This window comes from Somniosus microcephalus, chromosome 8, assembly GCF_052327205.1.
Source record: "Somniosus microcephalus isolate GS21.2 chromosome 8, FLI_Smic_1.0, whole genome shotgun sequence".
NCBI classification, from domain to species: domain Eukaryota; kingdom Metazoa; phylum Chordata; class Chondrichthyes; order Squaliformes; family Somniosidae; genus Somniosus; species Somniosus microcephalus.
The window spans coordinates 214164753-214190661 of record NC_140994.1 but is presented as its reverse complement, the minus strand read 5'-3'; the positions used below and the strand labels follow the sequence as shown (position 1 = coordinate 214190661).

General features: G+C 47.6%; 1 protein-coding gene across 4 annotated transcripts in view; it reads right to left on the bottom strand.

Annotated features, from left to right (window-relative positions):
- The window catches only part of LOC147114096 (follistatin-related protein 5-like), an 825355-nt gene that overhangs the window by 760281 nt on the left and 39165 nt on the right, over nt 1-25909 (bottom strand). For all 4 annotated transcript variants that reach the window (XM_085995700.1, XM_085995698.1, XM_085995701.1 and 1 more), the window contains exon 2: nt 20813-20948. In XM_085995700.1, the coding sequence (XP_085851826.1) occupies nt 20813-20938 (126 nt within the window). In that variant the 5' untranslated portion in view covers nt 20939-20948. The remainder of the gene's footprint in view (nt 1-20812; nt 20949-25909) is intronic.

The window sequence follows — 25909 nt, the reverse complement described above, 5'->3', positions numbered from 1 at the left end:
GGAACCCTGTGCACCATGAAACCCAAAGAGGGTTATAGCCTCGAGCTCATGGTGAGCAATACCCCAAAAGAGTTCCAGGCATTTGTGTGCACCCACCTAGCCACATTTGCCATGCACAAACACGACTGCGGGAGGGTCAACGGGTTTGAGGTGAGCGTAGACGGGGACCCCGTGGACCGACAAACAGTATAACTTCCCCAGGGAAGCGGGGCCAGACATGGAAGCAGCCATGTCCTCCTTAGTGCAGCAGGGAGTCCTGAGACCGATAGCCACCCATGTAAACTCTCCACTGTGGCCGGTTAGAAAGCCGGACAATTCCTGGAGGGCCACGGTGGACTATTGGGTGCTCAACACCAACATCCCAGCCTGTGCACCCACGGTAGCAGCAGTTGCCGACCTGATAGGAAGTATCCCAGCATCCGCGACCACGTTCACGGTGCTGGATATTTCCAATGGGTTTTGGTCCATCCCTTTAAGGAGGGAGGATCAGTACAAGTTTGCCATTACGTTTAAAGGGCAACAGTACACGTGGAACTGTTTGCCTCAGGGCTTCCACAACAGCCCCACCAGTGTATGGCAAATAGTTTAAAGGGTTTCAGCCAGCCCAGACAATTGGTGCAGTATGTGGATGACCTGCTCCTCTTCACCAATTCGAGAGAGGAGCATGGCCCACTACTGGCCGAACTGCTGGAGCTGCTCAGGCAGGAGGGTTTTAAAGTAAACCCGAAGAAAGCGCAGATCGGCCAGCAGGAGGTGAAATTCCTGGGCCTGACCATACGCGCTGGGGAAAGGGCCATAGATAAGGCTAGGAGGGAGGCAGTACAGGAGTTACCCGTCCCCAACACAGTTACGGGTGTGAGGTCATTTTTAGGGCTAACCGGGTACTGCAGAGACTTCATTTGAAGACTATGCAGCCACAGCAGCCCCTCTGCTCCGACTCCTACACAAGGGAGTGGAGTGGGTTTGGGATGAGGGTTGCCAGGCAGCATTTGTCAGGCTCAAGGAGGATCTGCAGACTGCACCAGCTCTAGGGGCCATAGATGGGGGGAAAGAGTTCTTCCTGGAGGTAGCAGCCAGCGGGACAGCCTGAGTGCTGTGCTACTCCAAGAGCGGCATGGCAGGCTGAGGCCGGTGGTCTACTCCTCCAGGATACTCACGGATGTGGAGAGGAGCTACTCCAACTGTGAGCGGCACCTCTTGGCCACACATTGGGCTGTGAAAAGATCGCTGATCTTCACAGGCACCTCTCCCATCACCCTCCTCACCCATCACACACCCACCCAGATGCTCCTGGATGGGAGGATCAAGGGTGGAACGGTGAGCAGTGCCCGCACTGCTCGCTGGACCTTGCTCCTCTCACAGATGGACCTTAAGGTGAAGCGTCTCTGCGAGCCAAAGCTTGCAGCCAACCTGGTATATCCTGGAACAGCCCATCGGTGTTCCATAGAAGGGGTTTGGGAAGTGAACATAGGTTTACAGGCCGGGATACATCCCACGGGCCGCGAGATCTATGTAGACGGCTCCAGCATGGTATCTGCTGGCGAGCGACTCACGGGGTGCGGAGGTTATGACCCAGCGGCAAACATTGCCCTGGCAATTAAGCTCCCCAGCACCATGAGTGCCCAGCAGGCTGAACTGTCCGCGGTAGTGTACGTCATTACACACCCCAAAATCTTCCCCTCCCCGTACACTATTTGCTCGGACAGCATGTTTACGTGCAATTCGTGTATGGAGTACCTGGCCATCTGGTCCCGCTGCGGATACACTTCCGCCAACGGGAGACCCCTCACAGTAAAACCCCTGCTGGAGAAAATCCTAGTGGCAGTGGGGGAGGAAGGGGAGGTTTTCATTCACAAGGTGAAGGCCCATTCATACACAGAACCCCGTAGTCAGGGTAACCAGTAGGCTGACATGCTGGCTAAGGAGGGTGCCCACACAGGCACTTTCTGGGACCCATATGGATCCAGACCCATAGCAGCAGTCAGGGGTAGGGATGGGACTCAAGGGAGTGCAGGGGTAGCTTTAGCCCCGGACCTCAAGACGGTCCAAACCCAAGACCCCGTCCTTAAGGCCGTCCTCAGCGCAGTGACTGAGGGAAAAAGGGTAGAGGGCCCCTACGGCACAGCAGCCCTCTCCGTAAAAGAAGGCATGCTGTTCACGGGGGGGGGGGAACAGTGGGTGGTGCCGCAGCAACACCGGAGGGAATTCCTTCAACTGGCCCATGAGGGTCCAGGAGTGGGGCATCCCGGGCCTGAGACCACCTGGCAGAGGGTGGAACAGGCATGATGGTGGCCAGGACTCAGGGAAGATGTCTGCGAGTTCTGCGCTGGCTCTCTGGTGTGCGCTAATAACCCTGACCCCCACAAAAGGAAGGTACCTATGGGACACATCAGGAGGGTAGAGGGACCATGGCAGTCGATACAGGTCGACTACATCGGGCCCCTACCCACTGCCCAGGGAGGCTATAAGTACTGCCTAGTCCTGGTGGATGTGTTCACGAAATGGGTAGAAGCCTTCCCCTGCAGAACGGCCACAGCTCTGGGTAAGGCCAGGATCCTGGTCCGGGAGGTGTTTTCGCGGTGGGGGCTACCACAGTATGTGGAGTCCGACCAAGGGAATCACTTTACCGGGCAGGTAATGCAGAATACCCTTATGCTGCTAGGCATCGAGGGGAAGTGGCACGTTGCACACAACCCACAGTCCTCAGGGATTGTGGAGAGGATGAATAGGACCTTAAAGGAGAGGTTAAGAAAGGAGACGGTGGACTCGCCTCGAAAATGGGCCGAGGTCCTACCACTGGTCCTGATGGGGATCCGGGCCAGCCAGTCGAAAAGCACGGGGTACTCCCCGCACGAACTGATGACTGGCAGGGTTATGCGGACCCCCACCCATGTACTAGCCCCGGTGCTCACCGAAGGTCAGCTCAGGGAGGTAAACCGGGACAGGTTCGCCCAAAACCTATTCGAGTACCTTAAGCAGGTCCACGGGCAGGTGGCTGGGAACATGGGACAGCAGCATCGGAGCAACCAATTGCTGTTAGAACCCCGAAAACACTACGAGTGTGAGGTAGGAGATCAGGTCATGGTGAGGAACTATGCTCGGGTGGGAAGTTTAGAAGCGCTATACATGGGGCCCTACAGCATTGTAGACAAGGCCAGCCCCATGGAATACGTCGTTAAGATGCCTCGGCGCACCAAATGGTTCCATATTAATCAGTGTAAACTGTTTAAACCCAAGAAGAGAAAGCAGTCAGTTGGGGTAAGGTCTGAGGATAGAGATCCTCAGCCTGCCGCGGGAACAAGCTCACAGACTGCACAGGCAGGCGCTGTGGCTTGTTTAAGGGGAGGGGCCATCTCGCCCACCGATTGGGACACTCCCCCACTCTTCTGGGATCCAGATGAGGAGGGACCCGAGTGCGAAGACCCCGCCCCGGACCCAGGTTTGGGACCTGGGGGCAGGGACCCTCAGCCTGTAGCACCAGGCTGCGAAGAGTTACCTGCCCCTAGCCCAAGTTCAGGAGAGGTAAAGCCTGAGGAAGAAGATCCCCAGCCAGCAGCAGTGGTCAGTCCACAGACCGCGCCAGAGGGGGCAGTGGCTCGAGTTAAAGGCCCAGCAGCCAGAAAACCCCCACCCGCCAAAGTCCCCAGAAGGTCCCCACGGACGCCCCAGCCAAGGAAACCGTGGTCACCGGCTCCCCCGTTAAAAAGGGCCGCCCCTTGAGTGAGGGATCGGTCCGAGGACAGAGGTTCCCAGCCAGCAGCCACAGGCTGAGGGACTGAAAGTGCAGGACATTGCGGCCACACCGAAGGGAGCGGTGTGCCGCAGCCCAAACAGGAATTAGGCTGGCCGCCCGGAGACGGGCAGCGAATGTATATAGTTTAGGTAATTTAAGTTTAGGTATTTTTAAGTTTGAGTGTTTAGTGTAAGTTTAAACAAGGTGATGGGTAGTTCACCTGACGAAGGAGCAGCGCTCCGAAAGCTTGTGATTTCAAATAAAACTGTTGGACTATAACCTGGTGTTGTGTGACTTCTTACATTTGTCCACCCCAGTCCAACACCGGCATCTCCACACCATAAATAAGTAGTGATCTGTTAAGAGTGTGTGTATTTGAGTCGAGGTCGCGAGACCCGACTATGCTTCACCCAAGCCAGAGAATCTCCTCGGGACCTGGCTGTATGTTCTTGTATCTTTTGCAGAAAGATTTTCAGGATGAAGGGGGGCGCAATCCTACTTGCCCTGATAGGACTGAGCATTGGAAAACGAGGTGACGTGGAGGAATTCCACATCTATGGGTGCTCAGGGGAAAGAGCACCTATAGTAACCGATGGAAGTGGCGAATGGGACGTGGAGGAGATCGCCGTCTACGTCCACGAGGAAAGGTGGCCAGGGTCCAATTCGTCTCAGTACTCCAGCCAGACCGGGTTCACGTATGGGGAGGCCTCCCTCCTGTGCCCCAGGGTACAGGTCGTTACCACAAGGGTTAGCGTCACCGTAGGGAAACGTGTATGTTTAACGTGCAAGGGACAGATTCCTTTGGATAGGTGGTGGTGGCTCAGAAAGCTGAGCAAGGATATGAGAAACCCTGCAGTCGAGTGGGAACGGCTGGGGAACAATACTCACCAGGCGATTACAGGGACTCACAGGGGATTAAGTGTGTGCTGGGACAAGTGGTGGGAACCAGATCAAGGGATTTATGTCTGTATGTGGGGGTCAGTGAGGGTCTGTCCCACAGGCATACCCATCATTTTCCACCGGCAGTGGCAAGACGCCGGGGAGGGGATGAAATGGGATACCAGCCTGAAGGCGTGCGCAGTCCCATACTCCCTGATCCCAGTCAATGCCACTGAGCTTGTGACCCACCCCCGAAAGCCCCTGCCCACAACCCAGGCAGCAAGGACACACAGGGCGGGGTGCCCTGCCACCACCAAGGGATCAGGGAATGGGCTGGTACTAGTGCCTACGGATCAGGTGCTGTACCAGGGGGTACACTACGCGGTAGCCTCCGTGATTTTAAATCTCACCAAGGTACACTTACCGGAGTGGTGCCCCAAAGAGACAGAGCAGTTATACCAGGCCCTGTTAAAGGAGATGTTCAGAAAATTTTACGAGTTCGATTTCGCCAATGTTGACAAAACCGAACTGTACACCACATGAATTTTTGGGAAATACGGGGAGGCAAAGAAGGGGAGCATGGAATGATGTTTTTACTGCGTTTAACACAGGGTCCTCTGTCATCAACAGTTTAGATGACATAGAATTGCAGACCCAGATAAACAGTTTAAAAACACAGTTAAAGAAAATCTTAATGGATGAGAAATGAGTGGGCTGTTACATGAGGACCAGGCCATGACGGTCCATTTAAAAGAAATTATAGCTGAGCTGGAGAAGCATGCAAAGACCATAAATGCCCTCATAAGGGAGGACAGAAATGCTTCGGATCAGGCTGAGCAGGACGAGGTGTGCGTGCAATATGGGGTGTGGTTGCTGGGTGAGGGCCGCAGTAATCTGGAGGATTTAAAACAGGGTTTAGTCCCCTCCTGGATTAGCAACAAGCACCTCGCAGCCCTCCATCCATTTGAGAATGCATTAAGCCCGTGCCAACTCTGGCTAGCTTCCGAGGCCTACCTAGTCCCAGTAGATTGTGGACGGTCAAACCATACTATCATGGGTATAGTAGTAAGGATGCTGGTCATGGGTAGGACAGCCCGACCCGCGCCGGTATACAGGGTAGAGAACATTGGAGTCATTCAAGGGGGTGCACACATCCATTTCACAGTGGTCCCACCTTATGTCCTAAAGTGGGAGCACGCTATGACAGGTACGGACCTCTCAGGGTGCCAGAGCCGGGGAGCACACAACACTGTGTCCCCAGTGTGGTGTATGTAACCTGTTCCACCTTAAGAGAACTACCTTAAGAGATGTACTACTTTCTCTTGGCTGCTGTATACTGTAGTACCGGTGGTGACCACACCGGTATATAAGCGTTGTGTAGTGATTTACTGGGCAGTTCAGCCCTGACCTCCGAATAGTAAAGACCTGTTAAAGTTATTCTTGTGGTCTGTGTCCAGTGATTTATAATAAGCATAACTGGGACACACAGACTTAACACCCAGCACTGGAACACCTACTCAAAACCACAGTGCGGATTCAGAGCTGCTGGTGCGAAACCTATAAATTGTACCATGGAGGCAATGGCACAAGGCCATGTTCCCCCACAGGTAGCATATATAGGAGGTGGGACATAGTGTGTCAACACAGGAGCGCCCCACTACCAGCATGGACAGCATAGCTGGTGTCCGGTAAGTGACAGCAGTTTCTGCTTTAAACCCGAGGCAGAAGTTCAAGTGGCCCAGAAATGAATTGTCCCCATTCCTGAACCCTCCACTGTTCACCTCAATGTAAAGGAGAATTTCACCAATCTACAGAAGTATGTAGCGCATTTCGGCTATGAAATTCCCCCTCCCAGAGCATCTTACCAAAATACTCAAAGCAGTTATAGTTTCACAGAAAAATTTTTACACTCTGGAGCAGAAAACAGTAGAGATAGGGGCCAAGATATTGGACATTGTAGTTCCACCCTGGTGGGACATTTGAGAATATAGAGGTCCCTTCGTGGATCAGACTGGCTTCCCACATCCTCGTGGTTTGCCAGCTGGGAATAGTATTGTACCTAGTCTGCACTCAGTGCAAGGGAAAAGGCCAAATACTCGAATTCCGAAACCAAAGGATGTGGAAAGAACATTATCTTAAGGTGGAGGGAGATACTCCTGTTTGACTTTTTTTATGTTTGTGTTATTGAATAAAGATTGTTTTTTTTTTTATGTTCTTTTGTTATTTTCAATAAAGACTTTGATTTGTTGTTTTTAATAAAGATGATGTGTAGCAAGTGGTGCAGGGGTTTTGGACCCCCTCCATGCTTGGATGTGTGTAAACGCCTGTAATCTGTCTATGTATGCTTATGTACGCTACATTTTTACAGAATGGGAAATGCATGTGTCATAGGTAGGTAATTACAGGGGAAGATTGACTATGAAGGGTCGGGAATTTTGCTCACCTTGTCAGGATGATGCTTAAAGCGAGTTTTGTATCAACAGGGGGGAGTGTAGGGTTCTCAAAATTCCCACATTCCCCAAAAGTTATGGATAAAGGGACCCTGTATGGACAAGTTGGTGAAAAGTGTACCCAAAATGGCTTCTGCAACCTCGTGACCAAAAGCACAGGATTTTAAAAGCAAGGCCCTGCAGAAAAGGGCAGGCACTTCGCAAAGCCTGAAACGAAACCTAAAATGCATGAATCTGTGAGGAGACTTTGTGGAGCCAGATAGCTAAAGCAAACACAGAATATGCATTCATTCACCTTGGAACAGATCAGGTTAGAATGGGCCTAAATCGAGGCCATTAGGTTTCTGCATATTTAATCGGTAACAGCTCATGGTAGCCATCAAGCCAGGATGAGGACAATTAAGTTTCATAAATGACAAACAGCCAGGACATTGAAGCCATTAAACACGGAGACAACCACTCCAGAAGTCGTTAAAGTAAATGGCTGTAATCATTTTAAATGAGCCCGCCAAAAGTTAGACAAAGGACTGACCTGATTTGGCACGCAGATAAGGAATGAAGAACTGGGTATCATTGTAGGCCCATCGGTAGTGATCGCTCTCTTAGCTCTCTGGCTCTTGCCTCATCGCTTGACCTTTGGCTTGCTGCCTCTCGTTCTCGTGCCCTGGCCTCGTGGCGGGTTCTCTTCTCGCTCCCCGCACCGCTCAACACCAAGGACGCCCATTACTACACCGAGGGCCCAACACGGGAGGAGAACGAGACCCGAGTTGAAAAACACACAGGACACCCAGGCCACAAACAGGCAGACGAGACGAGATGAAGAATACGGTAAACCGATAAAGGCAGAGAAGGGGAGCAGAAAGACGCATTGGGGGCCAAACGCCTAGTTATAAGCTGGCGTTTGACGAATAAACTGGCGTTTGAAGCATGGACAGCAGCGTCCATGATGAATAAACTGGTGTTCGAAGCATGGGTAGTAAAATCAGTTTAACATTATAAACCACCAACAGAGCCCCAACCGTTTAAAAACTCGTCAGCGACTAAACTGCCCGAGGAAGAAGACGACGAAGACGCGGCTCGACGACGACGACGACATTAGCTGAGGAAAAGGAGGGTGATTCGCATAAACAACTCCCCCACCGCGCCCTGTGACCACATGGTGACAGCATACCCCAAAGGACAGCAAGAAGGGACCCCAAAGTCACAACCGCTAAAAGTCAACAGGTTTCGAATTGGTAAGCATAAATCCCTGGCCACTCATAGCTTAATCTAGTTAGGCATAGGGGGTGGGATAAGGATAAGGGAATTTTAATGTATTTGTTTCCCTCGATGTGCCGTGTGTTCCCCATTCCCATATAAGTGTATTATTTTTATATGCCTGTAATCAGCTTAGTAATTCTCAGTATTGTGTTTTTATTCTGTCTAATAAAAATTATGGTTTTCTTGCACCGAACCACTTGTCTACTCGTTTTTTCTGTATCACCGCCTGTACCTAAGTCCGGTGTCTAGAACCCAGGGGGTGTGGAGCAGTCAGGGGCAGAGCTGACTGGACACACGCCACACCCCAAACCCCCTACATATCATAAGATTTAGATTAGCAATGGAGAGCAGCAAGGAACAATCTATAGTGGAACTTCTAAACTGAAATAGGGCTAACTTCAATGGAATGCGAAAGGATCTAGCCAGGATAAAATGGAACCAAAGACTGACAGGAAAAACTGTAACGGAACAATGGGTGATCTTTAAGGAGATGTTCCAAGTACAGGCTAGGTACATTCCAACCAGAGCGAAAGGTAAGGGAACCAAAGCTCCTTGGATGATGAGGGAGATTGAGAAGATGATGAAACAAAAAAAGGAGGGTGTATGATGCATGTCAGGTGAATTCTTCAAGGGAGAACCAGACCAAATAAGTTGAGGGGATGTGAAGATGAAAATAAGATTGGCAAAGAGAGAATATGAGAGTAGTATGGCGGTTAACATAAAAGGGAACCCAAAAATCTTCAGTGGCAGCTTGGTTAAGGAATTGGCTTAAGGACAGAAAACAGTGAGTTGTGGTAAATGGCGGTTTTTCAGACTGGAGGATGGTAAACAGTGGTGTTCCCCAAGGGTCAGTGCTGGGGCCACTGCTTTTTTTGATATATATAAGTGACCTGGATATTGGAATAAAGAGTAGAATTTCTAAATTTGCCGATGACACCAAACTTGGGGGTGTGGTAAACAGTGATGATGATACAATCGACTGCAACAGGGCATAGAAAGGCTAGCAGAATGGGCAGACAAGTGGCAGATGGAATTTAACACAGAAGTGTGAGGTGATGCATTTTGGCAGAAGGAACAGGGAGAGGCATTATACACTTAATGGCACGGTTTTAAAGAGTGTGCAGGGACAGAGGGACTTGGGAGTTAGTGTGCATAGGTCCCTGAAAGTGGCAGAACATATTGAGAGAGTGGTTAACAAAGCATATGGGATCTTGGGCTTCATAAATAGAGGTATTGAGTAGAGAAGTTATACTGAACCTTTATAAAGCACTGGTTAGGCAACAACTGGAGTATTGCGTCCAGTTCTGCTCACTGTAGTAACCTGGGAGGTTATGAGTAACCTGATCCACCAGGTGGTGCTGTGGCAATTGCTCTCCTGAGTGAAGTCTGATCTGTACTGGTTGTACTCTTTGTTTTTGCTGCCTCATGGCAGAAGCTTTTATGTGCAAGTGTTGATTAAACCATGTTAAGGAGTTAACCGGTGTCCGTCTCCATCTATGGCCACCTCAAGATACCACATATGGCGACGAGAATAAAGGACAGAAGAGTTTTGGAGTATTCGGAAGAGGTGCTCGGGTTGGTTAGCAAACTAGTCGGAAAAGCACGAGGCTAGGCCGCGGGAGTCGAAACGGAGTTTGATTTTTTGGCTGAAGTGACCGGACTCCAAGGATGGCAGGAACGGTAGGCTCCGTGGCACCTTTTGACAGCAAGTCACAGTCTTGAGAGGAGTATATTGAAATACTGAGCCATTTCTTTATGGCAAACGAGGGTGGATCAGTGAGTTGAGTGTGTACTGGCAGGCAATGAATAAAATGGAGGACAGTACAGAGGCACTGCAAGAAGTGCTGATGAAGCATGAGTTAGTGTTCAAGGACGAACTGGGCACCTTAAGGGGAGCCACAGCCAAGATTCATGTAGCCAGTGATGCCACGCCTCGTTTCTTTAAACCAAGGTCGGTACCGTTTGCAATGAAAACCAAGGTTGAGGCGGAACTAGATCGCCTGCTAAGGGACAAAGTAATAGAACCAGTGAAATTTTCAGACTGGGCGGCACCAATAGTCCCGGTATTGAAGCTCGACGGTAACGTAAGGGTGTGTGGTGACTATAAGTTAACAGTGAACAGAGTATCATCACTGGAACAGTACCCCATTCCGAGAATGGAGGACATGTTAACATCGCTCGCTGGGGGAGAAAGATTCAACAAACTGGACATGAGTCATGCGTATCAGCAGATATTTCTAGATGAAGAATCAAAAAAGTGTGTCACGGTGAACACGCACAAGGGGCTGTTCACGTATGCCAGGTTACCATTTGGTGTCAGTTCTAGTCCAGCAATATTCCAACGGACTATGGAGGGCATTCTGCAGGGCATTCCAAAGGTGGCCGTGTATTTAGATGATATTCTGCTAACAGGAAGTGATGATCAGGATCACTTAAAAACACTGGACAAAGTGCTACAGCGGCTGGAAGAGGCGGGGCTACGCCTGAAATGGAGTAAGTGTAGTTTCATGGAGAAGGAAGTTACATTCCTGGGACATCGGGTGGATGCCACAGGCCTCCATCCATTACCAGGGAACGTGCGGGCAGTGCCTGAACTGAAAGCCTATCTAGGGCTCCTGAATTATTATAACCGGTTTCTTCCAAACTTATCGATGCTGCTGGCACCCCTGCACAAACTGCTGAGAAAGGAGGAGCCATGGCATTGGGGGCCAGAGCAAGCGAAAGCGTTTCAGCAGTCAAAGGAGCTACTTCAGTCCAGCAGGGTGTTAGTGCATTACGACGAGAAGAAGGAGCTGATAATGTCCTGCGACGCATCACCCTATGGAGTGGGGGCAGTGTTGGCCCACCGCATGCCAGATGGAGCAGAAAGGCCCATCGGATTTGTTTCACGCACGCTCACAGCTGCGGAAAAGAACTATTCACAGCTTGATAAAGAGGGGTTGGCCATTATATTTGGAGTAAAGAAATTCCATAAGTACATATATGGGAGGAAGTTTGTAATCAGTACTGACCACAAGCCTCTTATTAGCTTACTGAATGAGATGAAAGCGGTGCCTCAAATGGCATCACAGAGAATAATGAGATGGGCAGTAATACTAAGAGCCTATGAATATGTGATCACGTAGAGCCGGCAAGGAAAACGGGAACGCGGATGCTCTCAGCCGCCTGCCCCTCTCAAAATCTCCTCGCAGTACTTCCTCTGAGGAGCACGTCCTGATGCTGGATCAGGAGTTCAGTCCCCTGATGACTTCAGTGCAAATCCAGGGCTGGACAGCCAAGGACCCCGTTCTGTCAAGGGTCCGTGAGTATGCGTTGAAAGGCTGGCCAGATCACCGTGAGGGACCGGAGTTCGCACCGTACAGACAGAGACAGCACGAGCTCAGTGTCCAAGATGGATGTGTGCTATGGGGAGCACGCATCATAGTCCCAGAGCGGGGACGCTCTACTTTGATGGAACAGTTGCATCAATCGCACCCAGGAATGACTAGTATGAAAGGACGGGCTAGGAGCTACCTGTGGTGGCCTAACTTGGATGCTGAAATTGAGTCAAAGGTAAAGTCATGCACTATATGTCAGGAACAGAGGAAAGCACCTGCCGGGGCACCACTCCATCCCTGGGAGTGGCCCAGCAAACCCTGGAGGAGAATTCACATAGACTATGCGGGACCTTTTAGGGGCAAAATGTTTTTGGTGCTGGTAGACGCTCACTCAAAGTGGATCGACGTTTATCCAGTGAGCTCTGCAATGACTGGTGCCACACTGAATTGTCTCAGGAACAGCTTCAGCACGCATGGTATTCCAGAAATGATTGTATCCGACAATGCACAGTGTTTTGTTAGTGAAGGGAGCAAAGAATTCATGGTAAGGAATGGAATCACACATGTCACCTCGGCTCCATATCACCCAGCCTCAAATGGGTTAGCCGAGTGAGCCGTGCAGACTTTTAAGGAGCTCATGAGGAAGAGCTCAGGTGACACCCTGGAGACCAAGCTCAATAGAGCCTGGTTTAGTTATCGTATAACACCCCAAGCTACCACGGGGCTTTCTCCGGCTGAGTTGATGATGGGGAGAAAGTTGCGGTGCACGTTAGACCTGATAACCTTGCTTTTGCGATCTGGGTGTGAGACAAAGCAAACAAACCAAAAAGCGTACCATGACAAACATACTAAAGCTCGCCATTTTGCCATAGGGGACTCTGCATACACCCGGAACTTCAGTTATGGACCGAAATGGATACCAGGACTAATCCAGGACATTACAGGACCTGTGTCGTACTCTGTGTTACTAGGGGATGGTCGAGGGGTTTGTCGGCATGTGGATCAGCTTTTCAGCCGGCAGCAGGGGGAACTGCCTCAGATGGAACAAAGGGCAGTAGAGGAGGCTGTTCCAGGACCCAGCACGGCTTATAAGGTGCCATTGGACACTGGTACTGCCAGGCCACAGCGGGACAGAGTAAAACCAACATCAGAGACTACTCCAATCTCAAGTGCGAATGAATCTGAGAATCCACCACAAGTGGAATTAAGACGTTCACAAAGGATTCGCAAGCAATCAGAAAGACTTATACAAACCTATTAAATTAGTCAGGGGTTAACCATGGTTAGAGCATACTGGTTAATTAAAACGTAGTACCTAGTAAGGGTTATTGTTTAAGAATTGCATACGGCAATCTTAAGGGAGGAGGAGTGTAGTGACCTGGGAGGTTATGAGTAACCTGATCCACCAGGTGGTGCTGTGGCAATTGGTCTCCTGAGTTAAGTCTGGTCTGTACTGGTTGTATTCTTTGTTTTTGCTGCCTCATGGCAGAAGCTTTTATGTGCAAGTGTTGATTAAACCATGTTAAGGAGTTAACCGGTGTCCGTCTCCATCTATGGCCACCTCAAGATACCACAGTCACCACACTTTAGGAAGGATGTGAAGGCCCTTGAGAGGGTGCAGAGGAGATTTATCAGAATGGTTCCGGGGATGGGGTATCATAGCTACAAGGACAGGTTGGAGAAGCTGGATTTGTTTTCATTAGAGCAAAGGAGGTTGAGGAGTGATTTGATAGAGGTGTATAAGATTATGATGGGTTTGGATAGGCTAGACGGGGAAAGGCTGTTCCCACTAGTTGATGGTATGATGACTAGGGGACACAGACTTAAGGTTTTGGGCAAGAGATACAGGGAGTTGGGAGGAAAAACTTTTTTTATGCAGCGAGTGGTGATGACTTGGAAATCGCTGCCGACAGAAGTGGTGGAAGCGGAGACACTCAATGTTTTCAAGGGGCGACTGGATAGGCACTTGAAGGAAATAAACTTGCAGGGCTACGGGGATAGAGTGGGGGAATGGGACTGACCGGATTGCTCTACAGAGAACCAGCACGGGCTCGATAGGCCAAATGACCTCCTTCAGTGCCGTTATGACTATGGGGGAAAAATTCAGTATCGCCCCATTTGGGGCGCCATTATCTGCCATGCACAAAGTTTAGCGCCTGGCGCTAATTATCGCCTGACGGCAAACTTGGCTTATATCGCCTCTGGAGGGGATTGCAGCGCTAAATCAGGTGCTTCTCACCTGTCTTAAGGCGCAAAGGCCAAGGAGCGAGGCGCTACCTCAGAGCAAAGAAGGGCAAATCAAAAGGAACCTGCAAAGTGCTGCTCAGTACCCAAAACTCCTTCACACAGCGTTGAATCTCTCCAGAAGTCTTTCTCTCTCTCAGAATGCGTGGCGCAAAAATGTCACCAACAAAAAAAGGCAGGAAGCAGTCGCCTTTAAATAGCGCTCCCCCAATCCCTCTGACTGCAAAACGCTCCCCTCAACCTGTCGTTGCTAGTGGCAGGCAGTAAGGCAGGGGGCGCCATTCAATATCCGGTCCGGGGCGCTGCGCACTCGACTGATGTCATGATCTGCCGGCACAGGAGATCGTGGCGGTAGTGTTTAGTGCTGCCGCAAAATGTCTAGTTAATTTCGCGAGCGGCGCAAACATTGCCGTGCCCGGGCGCTAGTTGCTTTGCGCCCCATTAGCTCCCTCTTAAGGCGCTAACTGGAGGCGCAAACAACTGAATTTTTCCCCCCAAAGACAATACCGCCCGATCTCCTGCGCACGCAGATCTGGACGTCATTCGAGCATGCAATGCCCTTGTGGTGCCCCGGAACAGAAATTGAGTGGTGTCCCCCTCCTTTCCGCCTGGCGCAACCAACGACAGGTAGACTGGAACGCTTCCCAGTCGCTGTGGGGCTGCTATTTAAAGGGGGCCTCTTCCTGGGTTTTTGTGTGGTAGACATTTTTGCACCATTCGTAGAGAGAGAGAGAGAGAGAGAGAGAGAGAGAGAGAGAGAGAGAGAAAAAGAGAGAGACTTCTGCACTGAGTCAACGCTGTGTGAAGTAGTTTTGGCTTCTGACCATAACTTTGCAGGTACTTTGGTTTTTGACCTTCATTACTTTGATTGCCAAGAGAGTATGGGGGTTGCACCAATTGGGGGCATCGTCCTGCACCAGCAGATTCGGAGGCCACAGAGACGCAGAGAGAGAGTGGCAATCATGGCCAGATGGAGGAGGGCCAACATGCCTCTGTACAGGAGACCTTACCCTCCTAGGGTATTTCGCCAACAATTCTCATACATTAATATGTCTGAGGAGTAGTGTTTGCGAAGACTGCACTTCAGCAAGGAGGTGGTCACTGAGCTCTGCCACCTGCTGCAGCCAGATCTGCAGCCTCAACTGAGGGGCAGGACGTCTCTGTCGGTGGCAGTGAAGATAACAGTGCTCTCAACTTTTATGCCACTGGCTCATTTCAATCAGCTACTGGGGACATCGCCAATATCTCCCAGTTCGCGGTGCATTGCTGCATCCGTCAGGTCACAAATGCCCTCTATAAAAGGAGATGAGAGTACATCTCTTTCCCCATGACCCCGGCCAAGCAGCATGAACACGCTATGGGCTTTGCGAGGATAGCGGCCTTCCCCATGGTGCAGGGCGCTATTGACTGCATGCATGTAGCTTTGCGTGCTCCATAGTCCTTGGCTGCAAGATTTAGGCACAGGTCTCTCCAGGCCGAGATTCAAGGCTCCAATGAGCAGGGTGTGGCTGGAGAGCAAGATCGACCCTCCCCTTTAAGAACTGTCCGAAGCCAGTGTCTGTGTTCCATGGCTAACTGACAGCACCTGCGCTGCGCCCGCGTTCTGAGTTAGCACCTCGCTCCTTGGCCTTTGCGCCTTGAGAGGTGTGTAGCACCTGATTTAGCGCTACAATCACCTCCAGGGGCGATAAAAGCCAAGTTTGTCGTTGGAGGCAATAATTAACGCCAGGCGCTAAACTTTACGCACGGCCGATAATCGCGCCCCAAACGGGGCAATACTGAATTTTTCCCCCCATGAATTTAACCTCCATTTTTGTGTTTAATTTTGTGGTCAGGTTTTACACACTTTGTAAAACCCAACAGCTACAGCAAAGCGAGGACTGTTGCATCCAGGAGGTAAGTGCCTTTACACCTACCTCCTGGATTCAGGGTCCCTGCTTAACCCACCCCCCGCAATTGGAAACTGCAGATACCCGTCCCCCAGGACTCCGATTCCACCCCCCCCCCCCCCCCCACCAGGCCTCCAATGTCTCCACAAGACCTCCCTCCCTGCTCCTCCGGGCCTTCCCCATGGTCCTCCCACAACTTTCTGTCTCAGCTGAGAATGCATCATTAATGCAAGCTGACACACAAGTACAAATGAGTAAAAGGCAAGTTCAAGACTGACATGAAAAGGTACCTGAATGGTTTTCCAGGTATGATAGTGGAGGACAAACCTCTGGAGTCATTCAAGAGGCAGCTAGATGCTGTGATGGGGGGAAAGCATAGATTTATATTGAAAGGTGAAAGGGGATGAAATGCCTCACTTATTAGAACTTACTAGTGTGAATATTCAAACTGAAATGAGTGATGACACTGGGAAATAGAACAGATTAATACAAAGTTGAAAAGCAAAGATTAGTTTTGTACTTCTTCAAATACTCATAATTCAAGAAATATACTACTCGAGAGATACAACATTGACCAACAGTTTGTCACAATGCTGGAAGCCAATAAGGTCTTGGCCATGAAATTAGTTGTTAAACGTAGGATTCTGAAACACCGAGTTCAATCAAATTTCTATGAACAATTTTCAGGAGTTCATATTGGATTCAAGGTGGTAAAATTTCAACTTGCCAGCCGAGTACAAAACTGACGTTGCAGATTGGCTGCCCATTATAGAATCTGCCCAATTTTAATTTCGATTGAAATTGGTTTTAAACCCAGGTGGCAAATTTAAAATTTACCCCAAGGAATCTTATTACAAAAAATAGTTGCTGCAGTAATGATGTTCTGCCCCTAGATGTTTTAGCATGCAACTCCCAACTGTCTCATGCTCACGGCTCACCATGATATTGGTGCCTCCATCGACCTATTCAGAAATTCATAGCTTCTGTTTTCAATTACCAGATCCCCATTTCGTCTGATAGCAAAATACTGCAGATGCTGGAAATCCAAAATAACAAAAGAAAATGCTGGAAAAAACTCAGGCCAGGCAACATCCGTGGAGAGAAAATACGATGTGGTCTCCTCTACATTGGGGAGACCAAACGCAGATTGGGTGACCGCTTTGCGGAACACCTCTGTTCAGTCCGTAAAGGTGACCCCGAACTTCCGGTCGCCTGTCATTTTAATTCACCGCCCCATTCCCACTCGGACCTCACCGTCCTCGGCCTCTTGCATTGTTCCACGGAAGCTCACCATAAACTCGAGGAACAGCACCTCATCTTCCGATTAGGCACTTTACAGCCTTCCGGACTCAATATCGAGTTCAACAATTTCAGATCATAACCTTGGCCCCTATTACATTTTTACTTACATTTTTTATCCACACCTTTGTTTTGGCCTTTCCCCCCCCCCAACTTTCTTTTTTTTTTCTCTCTCCCACATGGCAGCTGTCTCCCATTCTGCCAGCGCACTTCACACCTAATCTAGAGCCGTCTTTTGTCTCCACTAGTCCTATCACCATCTCGTCTCGTTTTGAATACCTCTTAATGTCTCCTCTCCTCTTTTGTTCTCTCCCAGCCTGGCCTCTTAATCTATTTCATTTCCTGTGCTTCTTTAGTCTTGACAAAGGGTTTTCACCCGAAACGTTGACTCTATTTTCTCTCCATGGATGTTGCCTGGCCTGCTGAGTTTTTCCAGCATTTTCTGTTGTTATTCCCCATTTCGTCTGTTCTCCTTGTACAATACCGATCTTTACATTCGCAAATCTGAAGCTACAGGCCTGGGCACAAATCATAAACAAGCTGCAGGGGTTCCTCAGGGCAGTGTCTTAGGCCCAACCATCTTCAGCTGCTTCATCAATGACCTTCCCTCCAGCATAAGGTCAGAAATGGGGATGTTCACTGATGACTGCACAATGTTCAGTGCCATTCACAACTCCTCAGATAATGAAGCAGTCCATGCCCGCATACAAAAAGACCTGGACGACGTTCAGGCTTGGGCTGATAAGCGGCAGGTAACATTCACGCCACAGAAGTGCCAGGCAATGACTATCTCCAACAAGCGAGAGTCAAACCACAGCCCCTTGACATTCAATGGCATTACCATCACCGAATCCCCCACCATCAACATCCTGGGGGTCACCATTGACCAGAAACTTAACTGGACCAGCCACATAAATACAGTGGCAATAAGAGCAGGTCAAAGGCTAGGTATTCTGCGGCGAGTGTCTTACCTCCTGACTCCCCAAACCCTTTCCACCATCTACAAGGCACAAGTAAGGAGTGTGATGGAATACTCTCCACTTGCCTGGATGAGTGCAGCTCCAACAACACTCAAGAAGCTCGACACCATCCAGGACAAAGCAGCCCATTTGATTGGCACCCCATCTACAACCTTAAACATTCACTCCCTCCACCACCAGCGTACCGTGGCTGCAGTGTGTACCATCTACAACTTCACTGCAGCAACTCGCCTAGGCTTCTTCGGCAGCACCTCCCAAACCCGCAATCTCTTCCACCTAGAATGAAATGGGCAGCAGGCGCATGGGAACACCACCACCTCCAATTTCCCCTCCAAGTCACACACCATTCTGACTTGTAAGTATATTGCCAATCCTTCATTGTCACTGGGTCAAAATCCTGAAACTCCCTCCCTAACAGCACTGTGGAAGTACCTTCACCACACTGACTGCAGCGGTTCAAGAAGGCAGCTCATCACCTCCTTCTCAAGGGTAATTAGGGATGGGCAATAAGTGCTCACATTGCCAGCGACGCCCACATCCCATAAACAAATAAAAAAAAGCAACTGGCTCAGTTGTACTGTTGGATTTAGCTTGTCCACTTCAAACAATATCACCTCTCTTTTTCTGCAGTCAAACCTAACTGCTGCTGCAGGATCATCCCAAAGGACAAGGACAATTCCATCTCACCACCAAACTATGGCATTCGCTACTGAAAGCACTCCACCTTGGTACATCTCTCCTCATCTTCAAAAGTCTCCTTAAAACCTACCATTGCACATCTGGCTTTCCCCTACTCCAGCGTGAGCACAACGCTCACTTTGTGAAGTGTCTTGGGAAGGTTTGCAATACAATTACAAGTTATTGTATTGCAAAAACAATAGGATATCTATTAATTAAACGTGGTGGTAATCATAAGTATTCCAGCAACCATCATTTTATTATACCAATATTTTTCTACTCTGAATATCCATTGGCCATTAGACAGATAGACAGATGTCATTTTTGACTAACATGCATTTTTGATGATGTATCAGCTACTGAAGCTAAGGATTCCTTTTTCTTAAAGGGTTTCAAATCTGCATAAGCGCTCAGTTGAAATAGCTGAAGTCAATAAAGAGCCTTTAAAAACAACTTTGATATATTGGGCATGCCGGTCATCACACACTCTTCTACAGTCTTGTGCTTCTAGCTCACACACCTTTCTTGTCTCAATCATCCACCTGGTTGCATCTGTCACAATACATTTTCAGAGACTGCACTCCTGGAGTGAAGTCTTACCTAACTGGGACACGATTGAAGAATCAGGTGAGAAGGTCAGTGGAATAAATGACTGGAAAATCACAAGATTTCAAATTGGGTTTGCTGCCCTCTGTGCCCGATTCTCTGAACCACCCTCCCCCTTAACCCAATGAGAGAAACTCTGCACTCGTGTGCAGTCTCAAAGTGTTCATACATGTTACTGTAGATGCATGATTCTTTTAACTACTTTACACAATCTGGATTTTATAAACAACTATCAATTCCCCCCATTACATTCAGAGTAATTTACCCAAGTTTAGAACCCAATCCATTATCGCATCCGTGTTCTTTATGGCCTCATAAAAACGAGAGTTCAGCATTTAAACTGGTCATTTAAGTGCAAATAAGACCGATACTTTAAAATCTGCACAGACATTATAGATTTTGCCACAAAGTACTTCCCATTAAATTTCATAAGGCTTCAAAGCACCAATATGATTATTTATCATGTAAACACAACCCAGTTAATTGAATAGAATTTGCAAAAATTGCTTATTTACACAAGTGCTAACCCTTGTATGAAGAGTGTGATCACACTCGCTCTTTAGATGGGATTTTCTTTGTTGTGATGCTTCCTGTACTATTGAACCCATATGTGTTCATCCTGAGAGACTTCAATAGCTTAGATTTTACAATGAATTAAGCCATCTTTCTGTTGATTTGTGGTGTTTCTCTGTCAGCAAGTACGTGCCACCATATTCCAAGATCACATGTTCCTGTAACTGCCAATAAATGATTAGTCCCATTGTAAAAATAAGAGCGCTGTAACAAAAGATTTTAAGATCATTTTAACCCAGGCCTGAGTGGGGCAGCAGCCACAGTTTTCACACCAGGCGAATGCAGTTCGGCAGCTGTCAGGAAGGACAAGGAGGCTCAAATGGCAAGTCAGAAACTTTCCTTTGTGGGGTCAGAAAGAGCAGGACTGCAAGGCCCTCCCTAAAGTCCCTGCCCAACACTTACCTGGCAGCCAGTGGCTGCTCTGTGCCCAGGTGGGAAGTGGACCAGCAGCATTTAAATAAGGCCAGCTGGTAAAAAATCAGTGAAGGCCTCCTGCTGCCACTGGCGGGTGGGAAATTAACTCACCGGAGTGCTTTCCAACCTTAAAATCCCCCCCACAATCGTCTAGCACCAGCGATCAGACTCGTGGTTTTTCCTCTGCACCACTTCCAGGGTTTGAATGTCAATCAAAAGACATGGGAAGGAAATGAAAAGTAAGAGAAATCACCCTGTCAGCACCCTGACCCAAAAGCAATAATATTACTAACTCATTACGGACTTGCAAAACAACCTCTAAAAATAACATGCAAACTGACGAACATTACAGGGTGTCATTCTGTGGTTTATTTGAGTTGCAAATCGCCTTTCACTGCTGTTAATTCTTATTTTGAGATAGCTCATTTATGGCAAATCTAGATTATAGATCAGTCAGTCTATAATGTCCAGCTATGTAAAACAGTGTTACCTCTCGCAGGAGCGTGACTCCACGTATATAAAGCTTCCTGGCTGTTTTCTTTTCCAACCATCCTTCTGCCATCAACAAGCATATTCCAAGCAAGTAAAGAAATGACCACGACACACTGGACTTCATTGTATCAAGTCTGTCAGAAACAAGATAAACAATTGTCACATGTTGTTACTCTAACAAAAATGTTTAAAAAAAATAAAATTTGCCTTGATTATCTTATCTTAACATCTCACTTAATAGCTGATTATCCTGAACATTGTGCGTTTAGACATAGTTGTCGTATTAATTATACATTGTAGTATTAACCATACATGAGTACATAATGACAGCTTTATGAGCCCAGATATCTGATGCTGGACGTTCCATAGGATCTATGAATCCTAAGCATAATAGTGTTGTAACAGGAAACTTGGAATATTTTGGTATGGTAATGGAAATGGACAACAGAATGAAGATTTTCATGACACCCATTGTTTTGACAATAACATTCAGTTCTTATATTGGAATAATAACTTGCAATGCATTAATACTGGAAGTATTAGTAGTAGCCAGGGAACTTATGGAATATAGAATCTATCTCGTATAGAAACATAGAAGATAGGAGCTGGAGTAGGCCATTCGGCCCCTCGAGCCTGCTACGCCATTTAATGAGATCATGGCTGATCATCCAAATTCAGTACCCTGTCCCTGCTTTCTCCCCATATCCCTTGATCCAATTAGCTTTAAGAAATATATCTAACTCCTTCTTGAATATATTTAATGAATTGGCCTCAACTGCCTTTTGTGGTAGAAAGTTCCACTCTCTGGGTGAAGAAATTCCTCCTCATCTCTGTCCTAAATGGCTTACCCCTTATCTTTAGACTGTGACCCCTGGTTCTGGACTCCCCCACCATCAGCAACATCCTTCCTGCATCTAGTCTGTCTAGTCCTGTTAGAATTTTATAAGTTTCAATGAGATCCCCTCTCATTCTTCTAAACTCCAGCGAATAGAAGCCCAATCGACCCAATCACTCCTCATACGTCATTCCTGCCATTCCAGGTATCAGTCTGGTGAATCTTCGCTGCACTCCCTCCATAGCAAGAACATCCTTCCTCAGATAAGGCGACAAAAACTGCACACAATACTCAAGGTGCGGTCTCACCAAGGCCCTGTACAACTGCAGCAAGACATCCTTGCTCCTGTACTCTAATCCTCTTGCTATGAAGGCCAAGATACCATTTGCCTTCTTAACCGCCTGCTGCACCTGCATGCTTACCTTCAGCGACTGGTGCACAAGGACACAAAGGTCTCGTTGCAATTCCCCTTCTCCCAATCTATTGCCGTTCAGATAATAATCTGCCTTCCTGTTTTTGCCACCAAAGTGAATAACCTCACATTTATCCACATTATACTGCATCTGCCCAATCACCCAACCTGTCCAAATCATACTGAATTTCTCAGCATCCTCCTCACAGAACACACGCCCACCCAGCTTTGTGTCATCTGCAAAGTTGAAGATATTACATCTAGTTCCCTCGTCTAGATCATTAATATATATTGTAAATAGCTGGGGTCCTAGCACCGATCCCTGCGGTGCCCCACTAGTCACTGCCTGCCACTCGGAAAAAGACCCATTTATTCCAACTCTTTGCTTCCTATCTGCCAACCAGTTCTCTATCCAAGTCAGTACCTTGCCCCCAATCCCATGTGCTTTAACTTTACACGCTAATCTCTTATGTGGGACCTTATCGAAAGCCTTCTGAAAGTCCAAATACACCACATCCACTGGGTCTCCCTTATCTATTCTACAAGTTACATCCTCAAAAGATTCCAGTAGATTAGTCAAGCACAATTTACCTTTTGTAAATCCATGTTGACTTTGTCTGATCCTGTCACTGTTTTCCAAGTGCTCTGCTATTACGTCTTTTATAATGGACTCTAGCATTTTCCCCACTACCGATGTCAGGCTTACCGGTCTATAATTCCCCGTTTTCTCTCTACCACCTTTTTTAAATAGTGGGTTTACATTAGCTACCCTCCAATCCATGGGAACTGTTCTAGAGTCTATAGAATTTTGGAAGATGACCAGCAATGCATCTACTATTTCTAGGGCCACTTCCTTAAGTACCCTAGGATGTAGATTATCAGGCCCTGGGGATTTATCGGCCTTCAATCCCATCAATTTCCCTAACACCATTTCCCTACAAATACTGATGTCATTCAGTTCCTCCCTCTCATTAGACCCTATGTTTCCTGACATCTCTGGGAGGTTATTTGTGTCAACATAAGAATATAAGAACATAAGAAATAGGAGCAGGAGTAGGCCAATCGGCCCCTCGAGCCTGCTCCACCATTCAATAAGATCATGGCTGATCTGATCCTAACCTCAAATCTTCTATCACTCTCCATCCCACCCGAACCCATGTGATCTCCCGGGAGAGGCGAAAAACCAGATAAATAACCCAATGGCCAATTTGGGAGAAAAAATCTGGGAAATTCCTCTCCGACCCATCTAGGCGATCGAAACTCATCCAGGAGATCACTCTGTCCCTATATTTTCTACAGTACTTACCTTCTGTAAAGGCGATCTCCACCCCAGCCAGGAACTGGAATAAAACCATCTCCTGAAATCTAACACAGAATTAGAACACAAGAAGTAGGAGCAGAACCAGGCTACATGGCCCCTGGGCCCGCTCCACTACCCACAGGGCCATGACCATTCCGAACCTAGACTCATGTCCAATTTCCTGCCCGCTCCCCGTAACCCTTAATTCCCTTTACTTCTAGGAAACTATCTATTTCTGTTTTAAATTTATTTAATGATGTAGCTTCCACAGCTTTCTGGGGCAGCAAATTCCACAAACCTACCACCCTCTGAGTGAAGAAGTTTCTCCTCATCTCAGTTTTGAAAGAGCAGCCCCTTATTCTAAGTTATGCCCCCTAGTTCTAGTTTCACCCATCATTGGGAACATCCTCACCACATCCACCTGATCAAGCCCCTTCACAATCTTATATGTTTCAATAAAATCACCTCTCATTCTTCTGAACTTCAATGAGTAGAGTCCCAATCTACTCAACCTCTCCTCATATGACCACCCCCTCATCCCCGGGATTAACCGAGTGAACCTTCTTTGTACTGACTCAAGAGCAAGTATGTCTTTTCTTAAGTATGGACATCAAAACTGTATGCAGTATTCCAGGTGCAGTCTCACCAATACCTTGTATAACTGCAGCAATACCTCCCTGTTTTTATATTCTATTCCCCTAGCAATAAAAGCCAACATTCCATTGGCCTTCTTGATCACTTGCTGCACCTACATACTAACTTTGAGTTTCGTGCACCAGGACCCCCAGATCCCTTTGTACTTCAGTACTTTCCAGTTTCTTGCCATTAAGATATTAACTTGCTCTATGATTTTTCCTGCCAAAGTGCATAACCTCACACTTTCCAGTATTGTATTCCATCTGCCAAATCTCTGCCCACTTACTTAGCCTGTCTATGTCACTTTGCAGGTTTTTTATGTCCTCCTCACTCACTACTTTCCCTCCCATCTTTGTATCATCTGCAAACTTTGATATGTTACACTCGGTCCCCTCCTCCAAATCGTTAATATAGATTGTAAAAGAGTTGGGGACCCAGCACTGACCCCTGCAGAACACCACTAGTTACTGATTGCCAGTCTGAGAATGAACCATTTATCCCAACTCTCTGCTTTCTGTTAGAGAGCCAATCCTCCACCCACGCCAGAATATTACCCCCAATCTCGTGATTTTTTATCTTGAGCAATTATCTTCTGTGTGGCACCTTGTCAAATGCCTTTTGGAAGTCTAAATACACTACGTCCACTGGTTCTCCTTTATTCACCCTGTATGTTACTTCCTCAAAGAACTCAAGCAAATTTGTCAAACATGACTTCCCCTTCATAAAACCATGCTGACTTTGTCCTATTAAATTATGTTTATCCAAATGTCCCGTTACTGTCTCCTTAATAATGGACTCCAACATTTTACCAACCACAGATGTTAGGCTAACAGGTCTATAGTTTCCAGCCTTCTGCCTACTACCCTTTTAAAATAAGGGTGTTACATTAGCAGTTTTCCAATCTGCCGGGACCTTTGCTGAGTCCAGGGAGTTTTGGAAAATTATTACTGTTCTGGACCGATGGACATTATGTGACATTCTGGACATTTTACATGCAATAGCACCCTCTGGTGGCAGTTATTGTGTTAACAGTTTGTATGCTGGAAAGGTCATCTGTTCCTTTCTTCCTGTGTGAGGTCATTTGACCTTTGTTCCTTTCTTCCTGTGAGAGGTCATTTGACCTTCTTACCTTTCTTCCTGTTGACCCCAGGAAGCAGTTTTGCCAGGAAGAACCTGACTTGAGTAATGGAGAATTTGCTATGAGAGGTTCCATTATAATCCAGTGTAATCTGACTTCATATGTTAGGCCAAGTGCAATATCTGAGAGTATCTTTAGTTCTTGGCATAATAGCAAAGTTGTCAGAGTAATATTTTGATAATACTATGTTTATAAAAGGTTAATATTTAATAGTTACAGAAGTTAGTTCAAATGTTAGTTAGTTATACAATTAGTCTATTCTACTGTTGCAAATATGTTTGTATCTTGCGTAATATCGAATGTGTAGTACTCAGTTTATGTACAAAACATACTTTGTCTTTGTTTACAGTTTCACAAATTTGTTCAAGTAAAAGCTTCAAAACAGCAACCGCTTCAGGAAGAATTATTTTGAATGAGTGTTTAACTTGCTGGATAGCTAGATAGGAGCACGTCTAGCGCGGCCAGTACGGTGAAAAGATATCAGTGAAAAGATAGCAATACGGCTAGCTGTGAAGAGCGGAGCAGGAGGAACCCAGAGTAAGCCTTAACCTCGTAGAGCACATCTACCTCACATCAACATGTCAGAAGATAATAATGAAAATGCTTTGCAGCAAGTAGAAGACCTTAAACAGGCAGATGAAACTGTAGAACGTGACAATCGGTCTATAAGCACCGGTTACTACAGGCCGCAAGTTGGCTCACGGTCATCGGGTGGTTCTAGAGTAAGCATAGCCCTCGCCAAAGCACGGGCTAAACTAGTAGCAGCTCAAGCCA